At 40.3% G+C, this 19155-nt stretch overlaps 1 protein-coding gene across 1 annotated transcript in view; it reads left to right on the forward strand.

The window, feature by feature from the left end:
- The window catches only part of LOC121571473 (exostosin-1b), a 132371-nt gene extending 113216 nt beyond the window's left edge, over positions 1 to 19155 (forward strand). The window contains exons 9-11 of the mRNA XM_041882954.2: positions 170 to 330; positions 1109 to 1280; positions 15025 to 19155. Coding sequence (XP_041738888.1) covers positions 170 to 330; positions 1109 to 1280; positions 15025 to 15210 — 519 coding nt within the window. The 3' untranslated portion in view covers positions 15211 to 19155. The remainder of the gene's footprint in view (positions 1 to 169; positions 331 to 1108; positions 1281 to 15024) is intronic.

Raw genomic sequence — 19155 nt, forward strand, 5'->3', positions numbered from 1 at the left:
GCTAGTTAGCATTGACTCGTGAAATTCCCGCTAACTTCTTTCATACTGAACGCAGACATAAAAATGGTATCCACAAGTTCATCTGACTCTGGGGAAGTAGATAAAGGGCCTCATTGTCAAAATCCCAAAGTATCTCTTTAATAACATGATGCTTTGTCTTCCTCCTCAGGTGGACTTTGCCTTCACGGTTTGGCAGAGCTTTCCAGAGCGGTTGGTGGGCTACCCGGCCCGGAGCCACTTCTGGGACAGTAACAAGGAGCGCTGGGGCTACACTTCCAAGTGGACCAACGACTACTCCATGGTGCTGACCGGAGCTGCCATCTACCACAGGTACAGAAAGCTACAGTACAAGCTCTGGGGTGAAGCTTCCCCTAGGTATAGATCTAGGATCAGCTTCCCCTCCCCCAATCCTTAGCTTAACCTTTAGTAGGGGAAATGCAAAACTGACCCAAGATCAGTGTCTAGGGGCAACTTCACCCTACTATACAGTACATCACTACCAGCAGTGCTTGACATGGACTGAAATGGGTGCCGGTACTTATTTTGGATAATGGTACTGTTTATATTTAGGTGCAGGAACTCCACAATACCTTTGAGCTAATATTCTATAAGAGGTGCAGGAAGACAAGCAGTAGAGAACTTGAGGTGCCGGTACTCTGGTCCGGTGACCTGTCCAAGTCAAAGCACTGACTACCAGTGGAGGCTGGTGGAGGAAGAAATCGGAGGACGGGCTCATTGTAATGGCTGGAAAGGTATCAAAGACAATTGAAAGTGACATCAGCCTGAACTGAACACTACTGTAGGAAGTAGCCTGAGGCCACATACGTCAGTCATGTTGAGTGGAGCATGATAGATCCTGTTCCAAACCTCATTACATTGTCTTTTTCATACAGTTGTTCAACAAAGACTCAATTCAGCACTGTCTATAAAACTGACATTGAACTGTTTGATTAGCTTTGATTAACTCAATCGAATAAATCGATTCAAACTCGATCTTGAGTGCATCCCAGATCTTTCCAAGCACTTCCAAATCACCCTCTCGACTCTTCTTCTTCTCCCTCTCCAGATATTACCACTTCCTGTTCACTAATTTATTCTTCCTCCTCAGATATTACCACTTCCTGTACACAAACTTCCTGCCTGCCAGCCTGAAGGGCTTGGTGGACCAGCTGGCCAACTGTGAGGACATCCTCATGAACTTCCTGGTGTCAGCTGTCACCAAGCTGCCGCCCATCAAGGTCACCCAGAAGAAGCAGTACAAAGAGACCATGATGGGACAGGTATGTATTATAACACATTATAAACTGGGTAGTTTGGGTACTGGATGCTGATTGGCTGAAACAGCATTTCAGCCATGTGTATATCAGACAATATACTTACGGGTATGATGCAAAAATACTTGTTTACTGTTCTATTTATCTTTACTGTTCTAATTATGTTGGTAAACGAAAAGGTAATGGGTTCGCACACAAAAAGATGTCGCATAAAGCTTACTGCTCGCTCCCGTACCCTATAATTCTGTATTTCTTTGTGACTAATTTGTATACAGGTAGATCAGAAAAGCCACATCCCTGATTGGCAGATGAGTGGCAACCCTGATTAGAAGCACCTGCTGCTCATCGGTTGTTCTTTACAAATACTGTTTTGAATTAAAATTCAATTGTACCTACACACTGAAAAAGGCTGTAAAGCCGAAACGTCTGCGTACGCTATCCTTGATGCAGTGAACATTATTTAAAAAATCAAATAATGAAGTAAGCTTTCTGCAACATCTTTTTGAGTGCGAACCCATTACACCTTTTTGTTTGTCTGAATTTGCGTGTTTTACTCACCAGCCAAGCTTCTGGGAGAGTGTGATGGTTCTCTCTTGATTACTAATCACGTTGGTAACCAGTTTATAATAGCAATAAGGCAGCAACCTTGGGGGTTTGTGGTATATGGCCAATATACCACATGTGTCTCAGGTGAAGAGGGTGGATCTGATCTCCATCACCTAGGACTTGACATAGATTAAGTAGATTAATCAAATCTCACATTGTTATCAATTTCTGCTCAATCTGCATGCTTTCTCAATCAGCTTTAACTGTATGTGCACTCGTAAATCAGGTTATTTCTCGAGTTGGGCTCTGGGATATAACAGCCGTTGAGTATCTGATTTTATGGTGGATTGTGGAGGAGGGGGGTTGAGTGTGTTGGAGTATGTGAGTATGTGCGTGTGTGCTTGTCTGGCATCTGTTGTGGGGGGGAGGGGGGGGGGGGTATGGGATGGACCACGGGAATTATTTGCTAGGATAATAATTGCTTGTCAATGAATTAAATGTAATACGGGTTATATGTTAGAATCCTACGCGTGAACTGTGGGTGGGATGCTGATCACTGGGATGACGGCTCAACTTGGGATGGGGAGGGGCTTTAGCAGGTGAATTAGTGGAGAACAATTGAAGGGTTACTCCGTAGCAATGCAAATATCACGGTACAGCTATATGGACACTCAATCATTACGGTATTTTTTATTGGTAAATTTACAAACATATATAATGATAAATAGACTTGAAACTTGTATCTCATTATGGTGTATGGTGAAATAAGTATAGCCAGTTATAATTGTAATGGCTTAGCTGATAATAACAAAAGAAGAACAATATTTACATGGCTCAAAGAGAAGGAATATAATATCTATTGTATACAGGAAACTCATTCAACAATTCGAGATGAAGTAGCGTGGAAAAAAGAATGGGGTGGGTGAATATACTTCTCCCATGGGCAAAGAAATTCAAAAGGGGTGATGATATTAATTAATAGTAATTTTGATCCGAATGTGCAAATTGTCAAAATAGATACGCAAGGTAGATGGATTATTTTAAATATGTTATTGGACCATAAACAGATATGGCCCATTAACCTTTACGGACCAAATAATGATGATCCACAATTCTTTGACAATATATATAATAAATTATCAACCCTGCAAGCAATTCAAGACAATATTATTATGGTGGGGGATTATAATACTGTTTTAAATAGCTCAATGGACCGTAAAGGAAATCACACCACAAACAATCACCCACATGCTCTTAAGGAAATTGTGAATGTCATGGATACATTAGAACTAGTAGATATATGGAGGCTTAAATATACTGATCTAGTGAGATATACATGGCGGAGACTGAATCAAGCTAGTCGTCTTGACTTCTTTCTTATCTCATTCTCGTTGGCACCAAAAGTAAAAAAAAGTGTTGATAGGGGACAGAATGCGGTCGGACCATCATATAATAGGCATATACATTACTCTTACTGAATTTCCATGTGGGCGAGGATATTGGAAATGTAATCAAAGCCTATTGGATGATAATTTATTTATAATTAGAACAAAGGAATTTATAACTGACTTTTTCCAACATAACATAGGTACAGCGAATCCCCTTATTGTATGGGATACCTTTAAATGTGCAATATATTATTTAAAAAATAAAAGTGTAATATATTATTAAAATAAAGCAAACTGGATGGAATATGGGGAAAAATGCACAAAATTCTTTTTTAATCTTCAACATAGGAATGCTACCAAAAAGAACTTAATGAAACTGGTTACAATTGACGGAGTCACCCATAATTCACCAAATGATATTTTGAAGGAAGAAACAAAGTACTTTAAGCATATGTTTTCTTTTCAGTCGCCTCCATCTCCTCTAACTGAAGCTAATTGTAGAGATTTTTTTTCTATTGATAATGTCAAATTAACAGCCACACAGAAAGACTCATGTGAAGGTGAAATTACAGAGGAGGAACTTCTGGATGCAATTAAATACTTTAAGTCTGGGAAAACTCCAGGGTTGGATGGTATACCAAACCTTTTTTGATATACTAAGAGGACCGTTATTAGCATGTTTTAACCACTCCTATGTAAATGGTAGATTATCTGACACTCAAGAAGAAGGTCTGATCTCATTATTACTGAAACAGGATACAAGTGGAAAATATAAAGATCCAGTCCATTTACAAAATTGGAGGCCCCTTACACTTCAGTGTTGTGATGCAAAAATCCTAGCAAAATGTATAGCGCATAGAATTAAAAAGGTATTGTCGGATATTATTCATTCTAATCAGACAGGTTTTTTACATGGAAGATACATTGGAGATAATATAAGGCAAGTATTGGAAACAATAGAACACTATGGAAAATATGGGAAACCAGGCCAACTATTCATAGCAGACTTCGAAAAGGCATTTGATAAAGTTCGACTGGGGTTTATATATAAATGCCTGGAGCATTTCAATTTTGGAGAATCTCTTATAAAATGGGTCAAAATCATGTATAGTAACCCTAGGTGTAAAATAGTAAATAATGGCTATTTCTCAGAAAGTTTTAAACTGTCAAGAGGAGTGAAACAAGGTTGTCCACTATCGGCATATCTATTTATTGTGGCCATCGAGATGTTAGCTATTAAAATCAGATCCAATAATAATATCAGAGGATTAGAAATCCAGGGCTTAAAAACAAAGGTGTCATTGTACGCTGATGATTCATGTTTTCTTTTAAATCCACAACTAGAATCCCTCCACAGCCTCATAGAGGATCTAGATACAGTTTCTAACCTCTCTGGATTACAACCAAATTATGACAAATGTACTATATTACGTATTGGATCACTAAAAAATACAATTTTTACATTACCATGTAGTTTACCAATAAAATGGTATGATGGTGATGTGGATATATTCGGAATACATATCCCAAAGGAAATAAATGATCTCACTTCAATGAATTTTAATAGAAAGTTAGCAAAAAGAGATAAGATCTTACTACCATGGAAAGGAAAATACCTGTCAATTTGTGGAAAAATCACCCTGATTAACTCTTTAGTATTATCCCAGTTTACCTATTTGCTTATGGTCTTGCCTACGCCTAGCGAACAGTTTTTTAAATTATATGAGAAAAAAATATTCAATTTTATTTGGAACGGCAAGCCAGACAAAATTAAAAGGGCATATTTATATAATGAATATGATTTCGGAGGACAAAAATTATTAAATATTAAAGCATTAGACCTCTCACTAAAAGCTTCAGTCATACAAAAGTTATACTTAAATCCGAACTGGTTCTCAAGCAAATTAGTAAGATTGTCTCACCCAATGTTCAAGAAAGGCCTTTTTCCCTTTATTCAGATTACAACAACTCATTTGCAGTTATTTGAAAAGGAAATCATCTCCCAAATATCACTATTTCTAAAACAAGCTATAGAAAGTTGGTTGCAATTTCAATTTAATCCTCCAGAAACGACAGGACAAATAATGCAACAAATATTGTGGTTAAATTCAAATATACTAATTGACAAAAAACCTTTATTTTTTGACAGAATGTTTAAAAAAGGTATAATCTTCGTAAATTATATCATCGGTAGGACTGGTGGAGTTATGTCGCACATGCAGCTAACAAAAACATATGGAAATGTCTGCTCTACCCAAAATTACAACCAAGTAATTGCAGCCTTACCGCAAAAGTGGAAGAGGAAAGTGGAAGGGGGAGAAAGTAAGGAACTTGTCTGTCGGCCTTGCATTAAAGAACATAATTGGTTAAGGAAAACTGTGATAAATAAAAAAGTAAATCAGTTTCACTTAAGGACCAAAGGATTGACAGCCGTCCCATATAGATTGCAAAATAGTTGGGAAGAGATCTTTGACGTACAGATCGCATGGCATAGTGTTTATGAACTGACACGCAAAACGACACCGGATTCAAAAATTAGAATCTTTCAATTTAAATTATTAAATAAAATTCTTGCTACCAATAGAATGTTATTTATATGGGGGATACAATCTTCCCAGCTCTGCAGATTTTGCTGTGAAGAGACAGAATCATTAGATCATTTGTTTTGGTTCTGTCCATTTGTAGCTTGTTTTTGGACACAGGTCCAGGAATGGCTAAAGGATTGCAATATTTACCTGGAGCTAACCTTGCAGATAGCATTACTGGGTGATCTGAAAAGTCATAGTCAATCGATCAATAATATAATAATACTTTTAGCAAAAATGTTTATTATAACCTGGCATTGTTGAATACTCGTTTCTGATTGGCTTGAAGGGCATTCTAGAGCGTGCATTATTTCCCTGTAATTCATGTTATAATTAGATGGCTATGAAGTTCATTCTTACATGTTATATGTTTGAGCTGCTTTTGAAAGCAAAAGTCGAATTGAAAACATAATTGCCGTTGTTGAATTCGATTTTCATTATAGCATGCTAGGACTGATGGTTTGGTTAGTTAAAGTTAAAGGGCAACTCCACCACTTTTCAACCAAATTTTCATTGTGTCCAGCACAATACCAGTGTCAACATACAGTGGGGAGAACAAGTATTTGATACTTTTTTTTTTTTTTTTCACCTTTATTTAACCAGGTAAGCCAGTTGAGAACAGGTTCTCATTTACAACTGCGACCTGGCCAAGATAAAGCAAAGTAGTGCAATAAAAACAACACAGAGTTACATATGGGGTAAAAAACATAAAGTCAGAAATACAACAGAAAATATATATACAGTGTGTGCAAATGTAGCAAGTTATGGAGGTAAGGCAATAAATAGGCTATAGTGCAGAATAATTACAATAGTATTAACACTGGAATGCTAGATGTGCATGAGATTATGTGCAAATAGAGACACTGGGGTGCAAAAGAGCAAAATAAATAACAATATAGGGATGAGGTAGTTGGGTGGGCTAATTTCAGATGGGCTGTGTACAGGTGCAGTGATCGGTAAGGTGCTCTGACAACTGATGCTTAAAGTTATTGAGGGAGATAAGAGTCTCCAGCTTCAGAGATTTTTGCAATTCGTTCCAGTCATTGGCAGCAGAGAACTGGAAGGAATGGCGGCCAAAGGAGGTGTTGGCTTTGGGAATGACCAGTGAGATATACCTGCTGGAGCGCAGACTACGGGTGGGTGCTGCTATGGTGACCAATGAGCTAAGATAAGGCGGGGATTTGCCTAGCAGTGATTTATAGATGGCCTGGAGCCAGTGGGTTTGACGACCGAACATGTAATGAGGACCAGCCAACAAGAGCGTACAGGTCACAGTGGTGGGTAGTGTATGGGGCTTTGGAGACAAAACGGATGGCACTGTGATAGACTACATCCAATTTGCTGAGTAGAGTGTTGGAGGCTATTTTGTAAATGACATCGCCGAAGTCAAGGATCGGTAGGATAGTCAGTTTTACGAGGGCATGTTTGGCAGCATGAGTGAAGGAGGCTTTGTTGCGAAATAGGAAGCCGATTCTAGATTTAACTTTGGATTGGAGATTCTTTATGTGAGTCTGGAAGTTGAGTTTACAGTCTAACCAGACACCTAGGTATTTGTAGTTGTCCACATACTCTAGGTCAGACCCGTCGAGAGTGGTGATTCTAGTCGGGTGGGCGGGTGCCAGCAGCGTTCGATTGAAAAGCATGCATTTAGTTTTACTAGTGTTTAAGAGCAGTTGGAGGCTACTGAAGGATTGTTGTATGGCATTGAAGCTCGTTTGGAGGTTTGTTAACACAGTGTCCAATGAAGGGCCAGATGTATACAAAATGGTGTCGTCTGCGTAGAGGTGGATCTGAGAGTCACCAGCAGCAAGAGCGACATCATTGATATACACAGAGAAAAGTGTCGGCCCAAGAATTGAAACCTGTGGCACCCCCCATAGAGACTGCCATAGGTCCAGACAACAGGCCCTCCGATTTGACACACTGAACTCTATCTGAGAAGTAGTTGGTGAACCAGGCGAGGCAGTCATTTGAGAAACCAAGGCTATTTAGTCTGCCAATAAGAATGCGGTGGTTGACAGAGTCGAAAGCCTTGGCCAGGTCGATGAAGACGGCTGCACAGTACTGTCTATTATCAATCGCGGTTATAATATCGTTTAGGACCTTGAGCGTGGCTGAAGTGCACCCGTGACCAGCTCGGAAACCGGATTGCATAGCGGAGAAGGTACGGTGGTATTCGAAATGGTCGATGATCTGTTTGTTAACTTGGCTTTCGAATACTTTCGAAAGGCAGGGCAGGATGGATAGAGGTCTGTAGCAGTTTGGATCTAGAGTGTCACCCCCTTTGAAGAGGGGGATGACCGCGGCAGCTTTCCAATCTCTGGGGATCTCAGACGTTATGAAAGAGAGGTTGAACAGACTAGTAATAGGGGTTGCGACAATTTCGGCGGCTAGTTTTAGAAAGAAAGGGTCCAGATTGTCTAGCCCAGCTGATTTGTAGGGGTGATACACTGCTGATTTTGCAGGTTTTCCTACTTACAAAGCATGTAGAGGTCTGTAATTTTTTATCATAGGTACACTTCAACTGTGAGAGACGAAATCTAAAACAAAAATCCAGAAAATCACATTGTATGATTTTTAAGTAATTAATTTGCATTTTATTGCATAACATAAGTATTTGATCACCTACCAACCAGTAAGAATTCCGGCTCTCACAGACCTGTTAGTTTTGCTTTAAGAAGTCCTCCTGTTCTCCACTCATTACCTGTATTAACTGCACCTGTTTGAACTTGTTACCTGTATAAAAGACACCTGTCCACACACTCAATCAAACAGACTCCAACCTCTCCACAATGGCCAAGACCAGAGAGCTGTGTAAGGACATTAGGGATAAAATTGTAGACCTGCACAAGGCTGGGATGGGCTACAGGACAATAGGCAAGAAGCTTGGTGAGAAGGCAACAACTGTTGGCGCAATTATTAGAAAATGGAAGAAGTTCAAGATGACGGTCAATCACACTGGGTCTGGGGCCCCATGCAAGATCTCACCTCGTGGGGCATCAATGATCATGAGGAAGGTGAGGGATCAGCCCAGAACTACACGGCAGGACCTGGTCAATGACCTGAAGAGAGCTAGGACCACAGTCTCAAAGAAAACCATTAGTAACACACTACGCCGTCATGGATTAAAATCCTGCAGCACACGCAAGGTCCCCCTGCTCAAGCCAGCGCATGTCCAGGTCCGTCTGAAGTTTGCCAATGACAATCTGGATGATCCAGAGGAGGAATGGGAGAAGGTCATGTGGTCTGATGAGACAAAAATATAGCTTTTTGGTCTAAACTCCACTCGCCGTGTTTGGAGGAAGAAGAAGGATGAGTACAACCCTAAGAACACCATCCCAACCGTGAAGCATGGAGGTGGAAACATCATTATTTGGGGATGCTTTTCTGCAAAGGGGACAGGACGACTGCACCGTATTGAGGGGAGGATGGATGGGGCCATGTATCGCGAGATCTTGGCCAACAACCTCCTACCCTCAGTAAGAGCATTGAAGATGGGTCGTGGCTGGGTCTTCCAGCATGACAACGACCCGAAACACACAGCCAGGGCAACTAAGGAGTGGCTCCGTAAGAAGCATCTCAAGGTCCTGGAGTGGCCTAGCCAGTCTCCAGACCTGAACCCAATAGAAAATCTTCGGAGGGAGCTGAAAGTCCGTATTGCCCAGCGACAGCCCATGAAACCTGAAGGATCTGGAGAAGGTCTGTATGGAGGAGTGGGCCAAAATCCCTGCTGCAGTGTGTGCAAACCTGGTCAAGACCTACAGGAAACGTATGATCTCTGTAATTGCAAACCAAGGTTTCTGTACCAAATATTAAGTTCTGCTTTTCTGATGTATCAAATACTTATGTCATGCAATAAAATGCAAATTAATTACTTAAAAATCATACAATGTGATTTTCTGAATTTTTGTTTTAGATTCCGTCTCTCACAGTTGAAGTGCACCTATGATAAAAATTACAGACTTCTACATGCTTTGTAAGTAGGAAAACTTGCAAAATCGGCAGTGTATCAAATACTTGTTCTCCCCACTGTATGTGAAAAAGTTCCACCCTGATGACATAAAAAATTAAAACATTTTAAAAAGAGTGATTTTCAAACAGTTACAGATTCGCGGTGACGTGGGGAGCAAGAAATTGCCCTCCCTTGGGCTAGAAACATGTTGCCGGTTTTGAAAATCACCGTTTGTTTTACTTATCCTACCCTGTGATGTGACAGAGAAGCATTTTTTGTGGGACTTTTCTTTTTAACCACAGATCATAGAAACACGCTGTTTCACATACAGTGGGGGAAAAAAGTATTTAGTCAGCCACCAATTGTGCAAGTTCTCCCACTTAAAAAGATGAGAGAGGCCTGTAATTTTCATCATAGGTACACGTCAACTATGACAGACAAATTGAGAAAAAAAAATCCAGAAAATCACATTGTAGGATTTTTAATGAATTTATTTGCAAATTATGGTGGAAAATAAGTATTTGGTCACCTACAAACAAGCAAGATTTCTGGCTCTCACAGACCTGTAACTTCTTCTTTTAGAGGCTCCTCTGTCCTCCACTCGTTACCTGTATTAATGGCACCTGTTTGAACTTGTTATCAGTATAAAAGACACCTGTCCACAACCTCAAACAGTCACACTCCAAACTCCACTATGGCCAAGACCAAAGAGCTGTCAAAGGACACCAGAAACAAAATTGTAGACCTGCACCAGGCTGGGAAGACTGAATCTGCAATAGGTAAGCAGCTTGGTTTGAAGAAATCAACTGTGGGAGCAATTATTAGGAAATGGAAGACATACAACATCACTGATAATCTCCCTCGATCTGGGGCTCCACGCAAGATCTCACCCCGTGGGGTCAAAATGATCACAAGAACGGTGAGCAAAAATCCCAGAACCACACGGGGGGGACCTAGTGAATGACCTGCAGAGAGCTGGGACCAAAGTAACAAAGCCTACCATCAGTAACACACTACGCCGCCAGGGACTCAAATCCTGCAGTGCCAGACGTGTCCCCCTGCTTAAGCCAGTACATGTCCAGGCCCGTCTGAAGTTTGCTAGAGTGCATTTGGATGATCCAGAAGAGGATTGGGAGAATGTCATATGGTCAGATGAAACCAAAATATAACTTTTTGGTAGAAACTCAACTCGTCGTGTTTGGAGGACAAAGAATGCTGAGTTGCATCCAAAGAACACCATACCTACTGTGAAGCATGGGGGTGGAAACATCATGCTTTGGGGCTGTTTTTCTGCAAAGGGACCAGGATGACTTATCCGTGTAAAGGAAAGAATGAATGGGGCCATGTATCGTGAGATTTTGAGTGAAAACCTCCTTCCATCAGCAAGGGCATTGAAGATGAAACGTGGCTGGGTCTTTCAGCATGACAATGATCCCAAACACACCGCCCGGGCAACGAAGGAGTGGCTTCGTAAGAAGCATTTCAAGGTCCTGGAGTGGCTTAGCCAGTCTCCAGATCTCAACCCCATAGAAAATCTTTGGAGGGAGTTGAAAGTCCGTGTTGCCCAGCGACAGCCCCAAAACATCACTGCTCTAGAGGAGATCTGCATGGAGGAATGGGCCAAAATACCAGAAACAGTGTGTGAAAACCTTGTGAAGACTTACAGAAAACGTTTGACCTGTGTCATTGCCAACAAAGGGTATATAACAAAGTATTGAGAAACTTTTGTTATTGACCAAATACTTATTTTCCACCATAATTTGCAAAGAAATTCATAAAAAATCCTACAATGTGATTTTCTGGAGAAAAAAATTCTAATTTTGTCTGTTATAGTTGACGTGTACCTATGATGAAAATTACAGGCCTCTCTCATCTTTTTAAGTAGGAGAACTTGCACAATTGGTGGCTGACTAAATACTTTTTTTCCCCACTGTATGTAGACACTGGTTTGGTGCTGGAGATTGAATATGAGGTTGAAAAGTGGTGGAATTGCCCTTTAAGATTAGCAAGTCTGTTTGTTTGGTTACCAAGGCAACTACATTAGCCATCTGGTGAACTTGCTAGCTACTTCAGTGGATATTGAACACATTTATAGCGGCAAATGTGTTAAATTATAGCCTTGGTATAAAAGGGATAATCAACTCGGGGCTCTCCGCGTCGTGGAACACTCCTTCCATGTCGTTCATTATTTTCCATAGAACTCATAGCCCTTCGTTGATTATCCCTTACATATACCACACCCCCTCGGGCCTTATTGCTTGATTATAACGCATATGATCTATAGTGGTATTGGTGGTATATTATAATTGAAGAAGTAGTACAAAGAGATGATGGCCAGGTGTGTGTAGTGCATCATGAACAATATGATCTCTGTCATGGTGTTGGTATGGTATTTCATGTACCATCGTAGTTCCTCCCCAACATCTTCATAAAAATCGAGGTAGCTAAGAATCTTCAACAGGAGGGTCAAGTCACTCATCGAGTGATAAGTATAGTCAGTTTAAAGCAGTGGGGAAAATGTTGTGCCTTTCTGACTCCTCTAAAGCCTTTTGGTTTCTCTAGAGACCCATTCAGTATTCAATGCTAACATTTCTGTCCAAGGTCTAGTCTGTAGCTGGAACCCAAAAGGAAGAGCCACGGGCCACCACTGAGTTCCCACTAGAGCTGGGACGATAAATTGAAAATTACAGACACCGACATTGTCTTCCTCTTACTGAAGCATTGTGCTTACATCTGTAATTTTCTGTGATTTTGCTACACAACGTTCCTGTAAATTGTTCTAAAACCATTATTTGGTCAACATTAATAGGCTATACATTATGTAGATTCCTGCTATGAAAGTAGGCCTATCTGCATGTCTCTGTTTCGCTGTCAGCTGAAGACTCACTCCCTCTCCCCACTGCGCACGGAGGAGGGAGAGAAGCACAAGAAAATGACCGTTGTTCAAAAACTATTGTTCTAGTTACTGAGACGAGAGTCACAGCTTTCTGTGAGTATATACAGTTTCTTCAGAAAGTATTCATACCCCTTGACTTTTTCCACATTTTGTTACAGCCTGAATTTTAAATTGATTAAATATAGTTTTTTTTGTCAATGGCCTACACACAATACGCCATAATGTCAGTGGAATTATGTTTTTTGACATTTGTACAAATTCATTAAAAATATAAGGCTGAAATTTCTTGAGTCAATAAGTATTCAACCCCTTTGTTATGGGCTTATGGCAAGCCTAAATAAGTTCAGGAGTGAAAATGTGCTTAACAAGTCACAACTTGCATGGACTCACTCTGTGTAATAATAGTGTTTAACATGATTTTTTAATGACTACCTTGTCTCTGTACCCCACACACACAGATTCAACCACAAAGACCAGGGAGGTTTTCCAATGCCTCGCAAAGAAGGGCAGCTATTGGTAGATGTGTAAAACATTTTAAAGCAGACATTGAATATCCATTTGAGCATGGTGAAGTTATTAATTAGACTTTGGATGGTGTATCAACACACCCAGTCACTACAAAGATATAGGCGTCCCTAATAACTCAGTTACCGGAGAGGAAGGAAACCACTCAGGGATTTTAACAAGACACCAATGGTGACTTTAAAACAGTTACAGAGTTTAATGGCTGTGATAGGAGAAAACAACTGAGGATAGATCAACAACATTCTAGTTACTCCACAATACTAACCTAATTGACAGAGTGAAAAGAAGGAAGCCTGTACAGAATAAAAACTTTCCAAAACATGCATCCTGTTTGCAACAAGGCACACAAGTAATACTGCAAACAATTTGGAAAGCAATTCACTTTTATTCCTGAATACAAAGTGTTATGTTTGGGGCAAATCCAATTCAACTGAGTAGCACTCTCCATATTTTCAAGCATAGTGGTGGCGGCATAATTGTATTCGTATGTTTGTAATCGTTAAGGACTGGGGAGTTTTTCAGGATAAAAAAGAAACTTAATGGAGCTAAGCACAGGCAAAATCCTAGAGGAAAACCTGGTTCCGTCTGCTTTCCACCAGACACTAGGAAATGAATTCACCTTTCAGCAGGACAATAACCTAAAACACAAGTTGCTTAATCTACACTTGTTGCTTACCAAGAATACAGTGAATGTTCCTGAGGGGCGGAGTTACAGTTTTGACTTAAATCTACTTGAAAATCTGACAAGACCTGGAAATGGTTGTCTAGCAATGATCAACAACCAATTTGACAGAGCTTGAAGAATTTTGAAAAGAATAATTGGCAAATGTTGCACAATCCAGGTGTGGAACGCTCTTAGAGACTTACCCAGAAAGACTACAGCTGTAACCGTTGCCAAAGGTACTTCTACAAAGTATTGACTCAGGGGTGTGAATACATATGTAAATGAGATATTTCTGTATTTAATTTTTAATACATTTGCAAACATTTCTAAAAACATGTTTTCACTTTGTCATTATGGGGTATTGTGTGTAGATGGGTGAGATAAGAAAAATCTATGTAATCCGTTTTGAATTCAGGCTGTAACACAACAAAATGTGGAATAAGTCAACGGGTATGAATACTTTCTGAAGGCACTGTAATTTAATTTTCACCTCTTAATACTGAGTTTGTGGCACCACTTTACAACCGGAGTAGGCTGTAGTTAGTATGGTTTTGAGGTGCCCCGGAGCCGATGCGGACGCGCCATTTGCAGTGAATAGCCTACATCAAGTAGCCTAGGCCTAGCACTGGAAAGTTTTTGTAGGACATTGGCCCACATTTTACTAATATATTCTAAATTAGCCTACTAGCAGCAATATCATATTTAGAGTTAGCAATCTAGCTAAGTGTTTTGAGTTCCCACTTCCTCAGATGTTGAATAACATAGGCCAATATGTTGTCATATTCTCTATAGAGCCAAAAATAAATCTGATAATTCTGGTTCCTATTTTGACAGGTTGCACATCAAAATATCAATCATGCATTTCCTGTAAATGATGTTAGATGAATTAGCTTTATTTTTTGATCATGGGCTACCATCTCAGTTGTCTTACTTAGCATTGGAAAATAATTGTCTAGATAATAATAATTGCCCTGCCGCTAATGTAAAGTAACTGTCCATAAAACATATATATATTGTTGTTATCGAGCAAAATAGTTACATTTACGGCGATATAACTTTTTCTCCATATCGCCCAGCTCTAGTCCCCACCCACCATTTTGAGAAACCCTGATATTATTTAGTGTCATGACATGCTTCTATGATCTAACAATAACTTATCTTCAATTTTTCTTTCTCTCTCCTCCCGCCGTGCAGTCGTCACGGGCGTCGCGCTGGGCCGACCCGGACCACTTCGCCCAGCGGCAGACGTGCATGAACAAGTTCGCCAGCTGGTTTGGCGGCATGCCCCTGGTCCACTCCCAAATGAGGCTGGACCCGGTGCTGTTCAAGGACCAGGTCTCCATCCTGCGCAAGAAATACAGGGACATCGAGAGACTCTGACAGGATGTGCGCCCCCTGCCAGAGAGGCCGTGGGAGGCGGTAGAAGCGGTAACAGCCAGAGACTCTGTGGAGAGCAGCCGTAGCCGAAGGAGGACCACGACAGTGGCAGTAGGACAGTCAGCCACCTGGAGCCTGATCCTAGGCGGCGCTACAGCTCGGTCTTCCACTCAGCACATTGCCAATGACCACAGCAGCGCCAGGACTTGACAAGCAAAATGGCGGTGTCTGGAGAACTATAAGTATACACTCAAAGAATATACGGATCTATAGTATGTTCACATAAACACACACAAAGACACTACTGATGATGAGACTCTTAGATTTATTTTATTTTATGCCACCAAGGAGCGAATTACGACATACTTTTTTTTTTCTTGCCACTCTCTGCACATGTGCAGGATGGTAGAGGAAGGGAGGTGTCCAACATGGCAACCCAACCTCAGATCAGATCTGCCCCGGGCTGGTAACCTAGACTCAATGCAACCCCTCCTAACCCCATATTGACTCCTTCATGACCTCCCTATGTCTGCATCAGGACCCCTGACACACTCACCACCAGCCCCTGCTCTGGACCCTGGGAAACCATGTTCCTCCATTACTTTTGTTATTTTTCTAACCATACTTCCCTCCCATGTGTACACTGGTCTGAAGCCTTGGGGTCTTATCGTCCTAAGAACTGTCCCGTGATTAAATTAAATTATTTTACTGGAAGGACGGTTTAAAAGCCACCATTTTCAAATGGTGGCACTCATATTGCCATGAGGCAGTCACAAACCCCACAGAAACATCCACTCTATGCTCATTCCTTAATTTTCTGGTGTTAGATTTCTATTTTTGTCGCAACGATAAGCCAGAAGCATATCACATTTTAAATGTACCCTTTTTCCTTCCTTCACTTTTCTTCTCGTCTTTTTATTTTCCCCTCAGAAGTTCAGCGCCAGTATCTGTACAGAGGCTCAAAGTAGGCTCATCCCACCATAAGCCCAAACAGAGTACTTTCCCTTCGTCGGAATGAGCAACATGAACATTTCTGGATGAAATGGAGCAGAACACTGCCTTCTAAACCAAACCCTTTTCACCCATTTATTATCCCTGAATTGCTTATGAGCAATACCGTGGCAGAAGGAGTTTATGCTAAATTTAGACCCTAAACAGGTCTTTAGTTGCCTGCGTCATTTCCACAGGAGTGTTACAGATTTCTGAAATTTAAATGTGAAATGCGTCTGTTGTGCCATGTCCTCGAAATTCACATTTAGGGCTGCCTTTTTTACATTTCTTATTGCACATATTTCCCGTAAATCGATATCGAAAGCAGGAGAAGATGCTATCTAGTCGAAATGCCCTCTGTAATATTCGTTGTTCTTCCTAGATTCCCTCATCATAATGATGTTGGAGAAATAGAAGCCTCAAAGCCATTCGATAGACAGAGCCATCTCCTACACCATTCGTCAGAGGACATATGTTTTCTGTTTAATTAGAGAAAGACATTTCATTTGAAGTTTTGGTTTCCCTGGGGAGCAGCCCTTGATGAAACCGTCTGTCTCTATATTTTCCATCATGTCTGACTCTGCTCTGGATGCAGTGACCCACAACCTTGACCCTTTGGCTCTAGGCGTACAGTGAAAAGACAACCAGCTCCCTTTCACCTAGCCTTGTCATTGTAATGTTCTTCAGTACCCTCTTTGTCCATAATTTCTGTTGCTCCTAGTCTTCCCGTGATGCTGTTGTACTCACAATACTGATTCATCCCAGCTCAACTACATTTGGCCTGACACATTTTGTAGCCAGTTAGTGGTAATGTGTATTATGGTCGAATAGGAAAAACCTCTATACTTTATTTTATTGATCAATTTCAAGGAAATAGCTTTGAGATGTGGAAGCTCATTACTTTATAGTGATATCCCATTGTAAACAAGCTTTTGTCTTTGTACCACACCAGAGCCCTGCCAGTCCACTCGAACAGGTACTTGAATGTCTGAAGACTTAAAGGAGCGTAGTGTGCTTTAGTTGCCTTTTTATTGTGAAGGTGACTGAACTTAAAAGGCCAGTTTCCCAGACATGGATTAAACCTAGTCCTGGAACAAAAAATTATTCTCAATGGAGATATTCCATTGAAAGTGCATTTTAGTTCAGAACTAGGCTGTATCTGGCTCCGAGAAACCGGCCAATAGTGTGTCAGCTGTGAGCCAAAGCTCAACAATCCGTTTTCTTCTCCCCCTTCGTTGTATCCGCGTCATTTCTTATCGAGGTCGTTGTAGACTCCTTCACATTGATTTAGTTGTTTTCACCTTCCATATCAGGATACAATCAATGGAGGTCAGTGTCCACTAAGTGTATATGCCAATGAGTTGATATTGTGTCATCGGTGGGCCTGGCCCATCCACTCTTGTCATTTTCAATTATCAGCATAACACTTAATACTGCAGTACAGTTAGATTTAGTACAGTTTCAAAGCTGGTTTATTGTCAATATATTGTTTTTTCACTAGATTTTTCAATATCATGTATTTTCTTTCTGGAAATGTACTCGGGAGAAGGAGTTTGGAATGAACTTGTATGACTTGATATTGGCCAAGAGAGATTTACGTTGTATTTGATGTTGACTTACAGCAAGCCTTGGATCTCTTGGCACTAGACAGGCATCTCAATGATTATGAAAAATGTTGGCCCGCATCTGGTCCCCTTTTGAAGTTCAGTAAACCATCTTTGTTTGAATTCGTATCAAGCTTTTTTCTATCTATGATTGTCTGAACGAACTTGTTATATTATCTCAAGAGCGAAAGTCCCCAGCCTTGCACATTGACTTCACGGGCAAAACCAGAGACATTTCAGAAGACCTTAACTGTCATTTCTGTACATAAACATGTATATTTATTTTCATATGTGAGCAAAACCAGACAGTGTATAGTATGAAATGACGGGGGGAAATAACAGGATTTCTTGGCTGAAGGAACAGTTGATGAGCAAAAAAAAAATTAGATTTTGTAAAATGTACATTTCTTTAATTTTTTTCACATTGTTGCCAATATATATTTTTTTATTTCCACGGAATAAAAACATCCCTTTTGCTTTTAAAATCTTCCTATATAGAAATACATTTGTGTTACCATGTCATTTAATTCGTAATCACCATGGAGACAAGATTATACCAATAATCTAGAATTGGATTTGCTGTGAGCATTTCGATGTGAACAAAAGCAACAATGGCACCTGGGTCTCTTGAACAGATCGAGGGTTTTCGTTTGTTGCTGTAATATGTATCTTAGATTCACCATAATGTTTTTTGTGTCACTGTCCACATCTGCATACTCATTGATGTATTGGGGGAAACTGTCGATTCTCTGACTGTCATATCTGGTACAAATATACTCAACTCAAAACAGTAATGTTGAATGAAATAGAAATATGACCTTGTAATACAACTCTCATTTAAACATGTCCTTCCATAAAACCATAGGATACCAGACATTCTATGGTTTACCAATGCATGGCATCTGTATCAGTGTGATTGGATGTGCAGGATGGTTATCTGTCCTTGATTGTGCCTTTTTATAAAATTTAGGTTTTTGAGCTCATGGTAACAAACTGCCATTTTGACCGTCAGTCAGAAGAGGAGCACCATATAGGGCTCTCATTCCCCTTGACATACACTGGAGTTTCATCACCGCTGTCATTCATCCGTGACCGCTCTTTTCTGTTGGATATTAAACTGTGGTGACGACCAACAACGCGCCTGCATGACCACTTCTATGGAATTATTTATCAGTACTTAACTGTATCAGACAGACAATATATTTTGTAATGACTTAATTTGCTCCCAGCTGTCCTGATGCCTTCCTCCCGCCTACCTTGTAATTAACAAATGACTTTTATAGAGGTAAATGAAATAGAAACATGCCAATTTTGTAAGAATGATTTATATAAAAATAAAAATAAATTGATCATT

Source organism: Coregonus clupeaformis, chromosome 8 (assembly GCF_020615455.1).
Source record: "Coregonus clupeaformis isolate EN_2021a chromosome 8, ASM2061545v1, whole genome shotgun sequence".
NCBI lineage: Eukaryota > Metazoa > Chordata > Actinopteri > Salmoniformes > Salmonidae > Coregonus > Coregonus clupeaformis.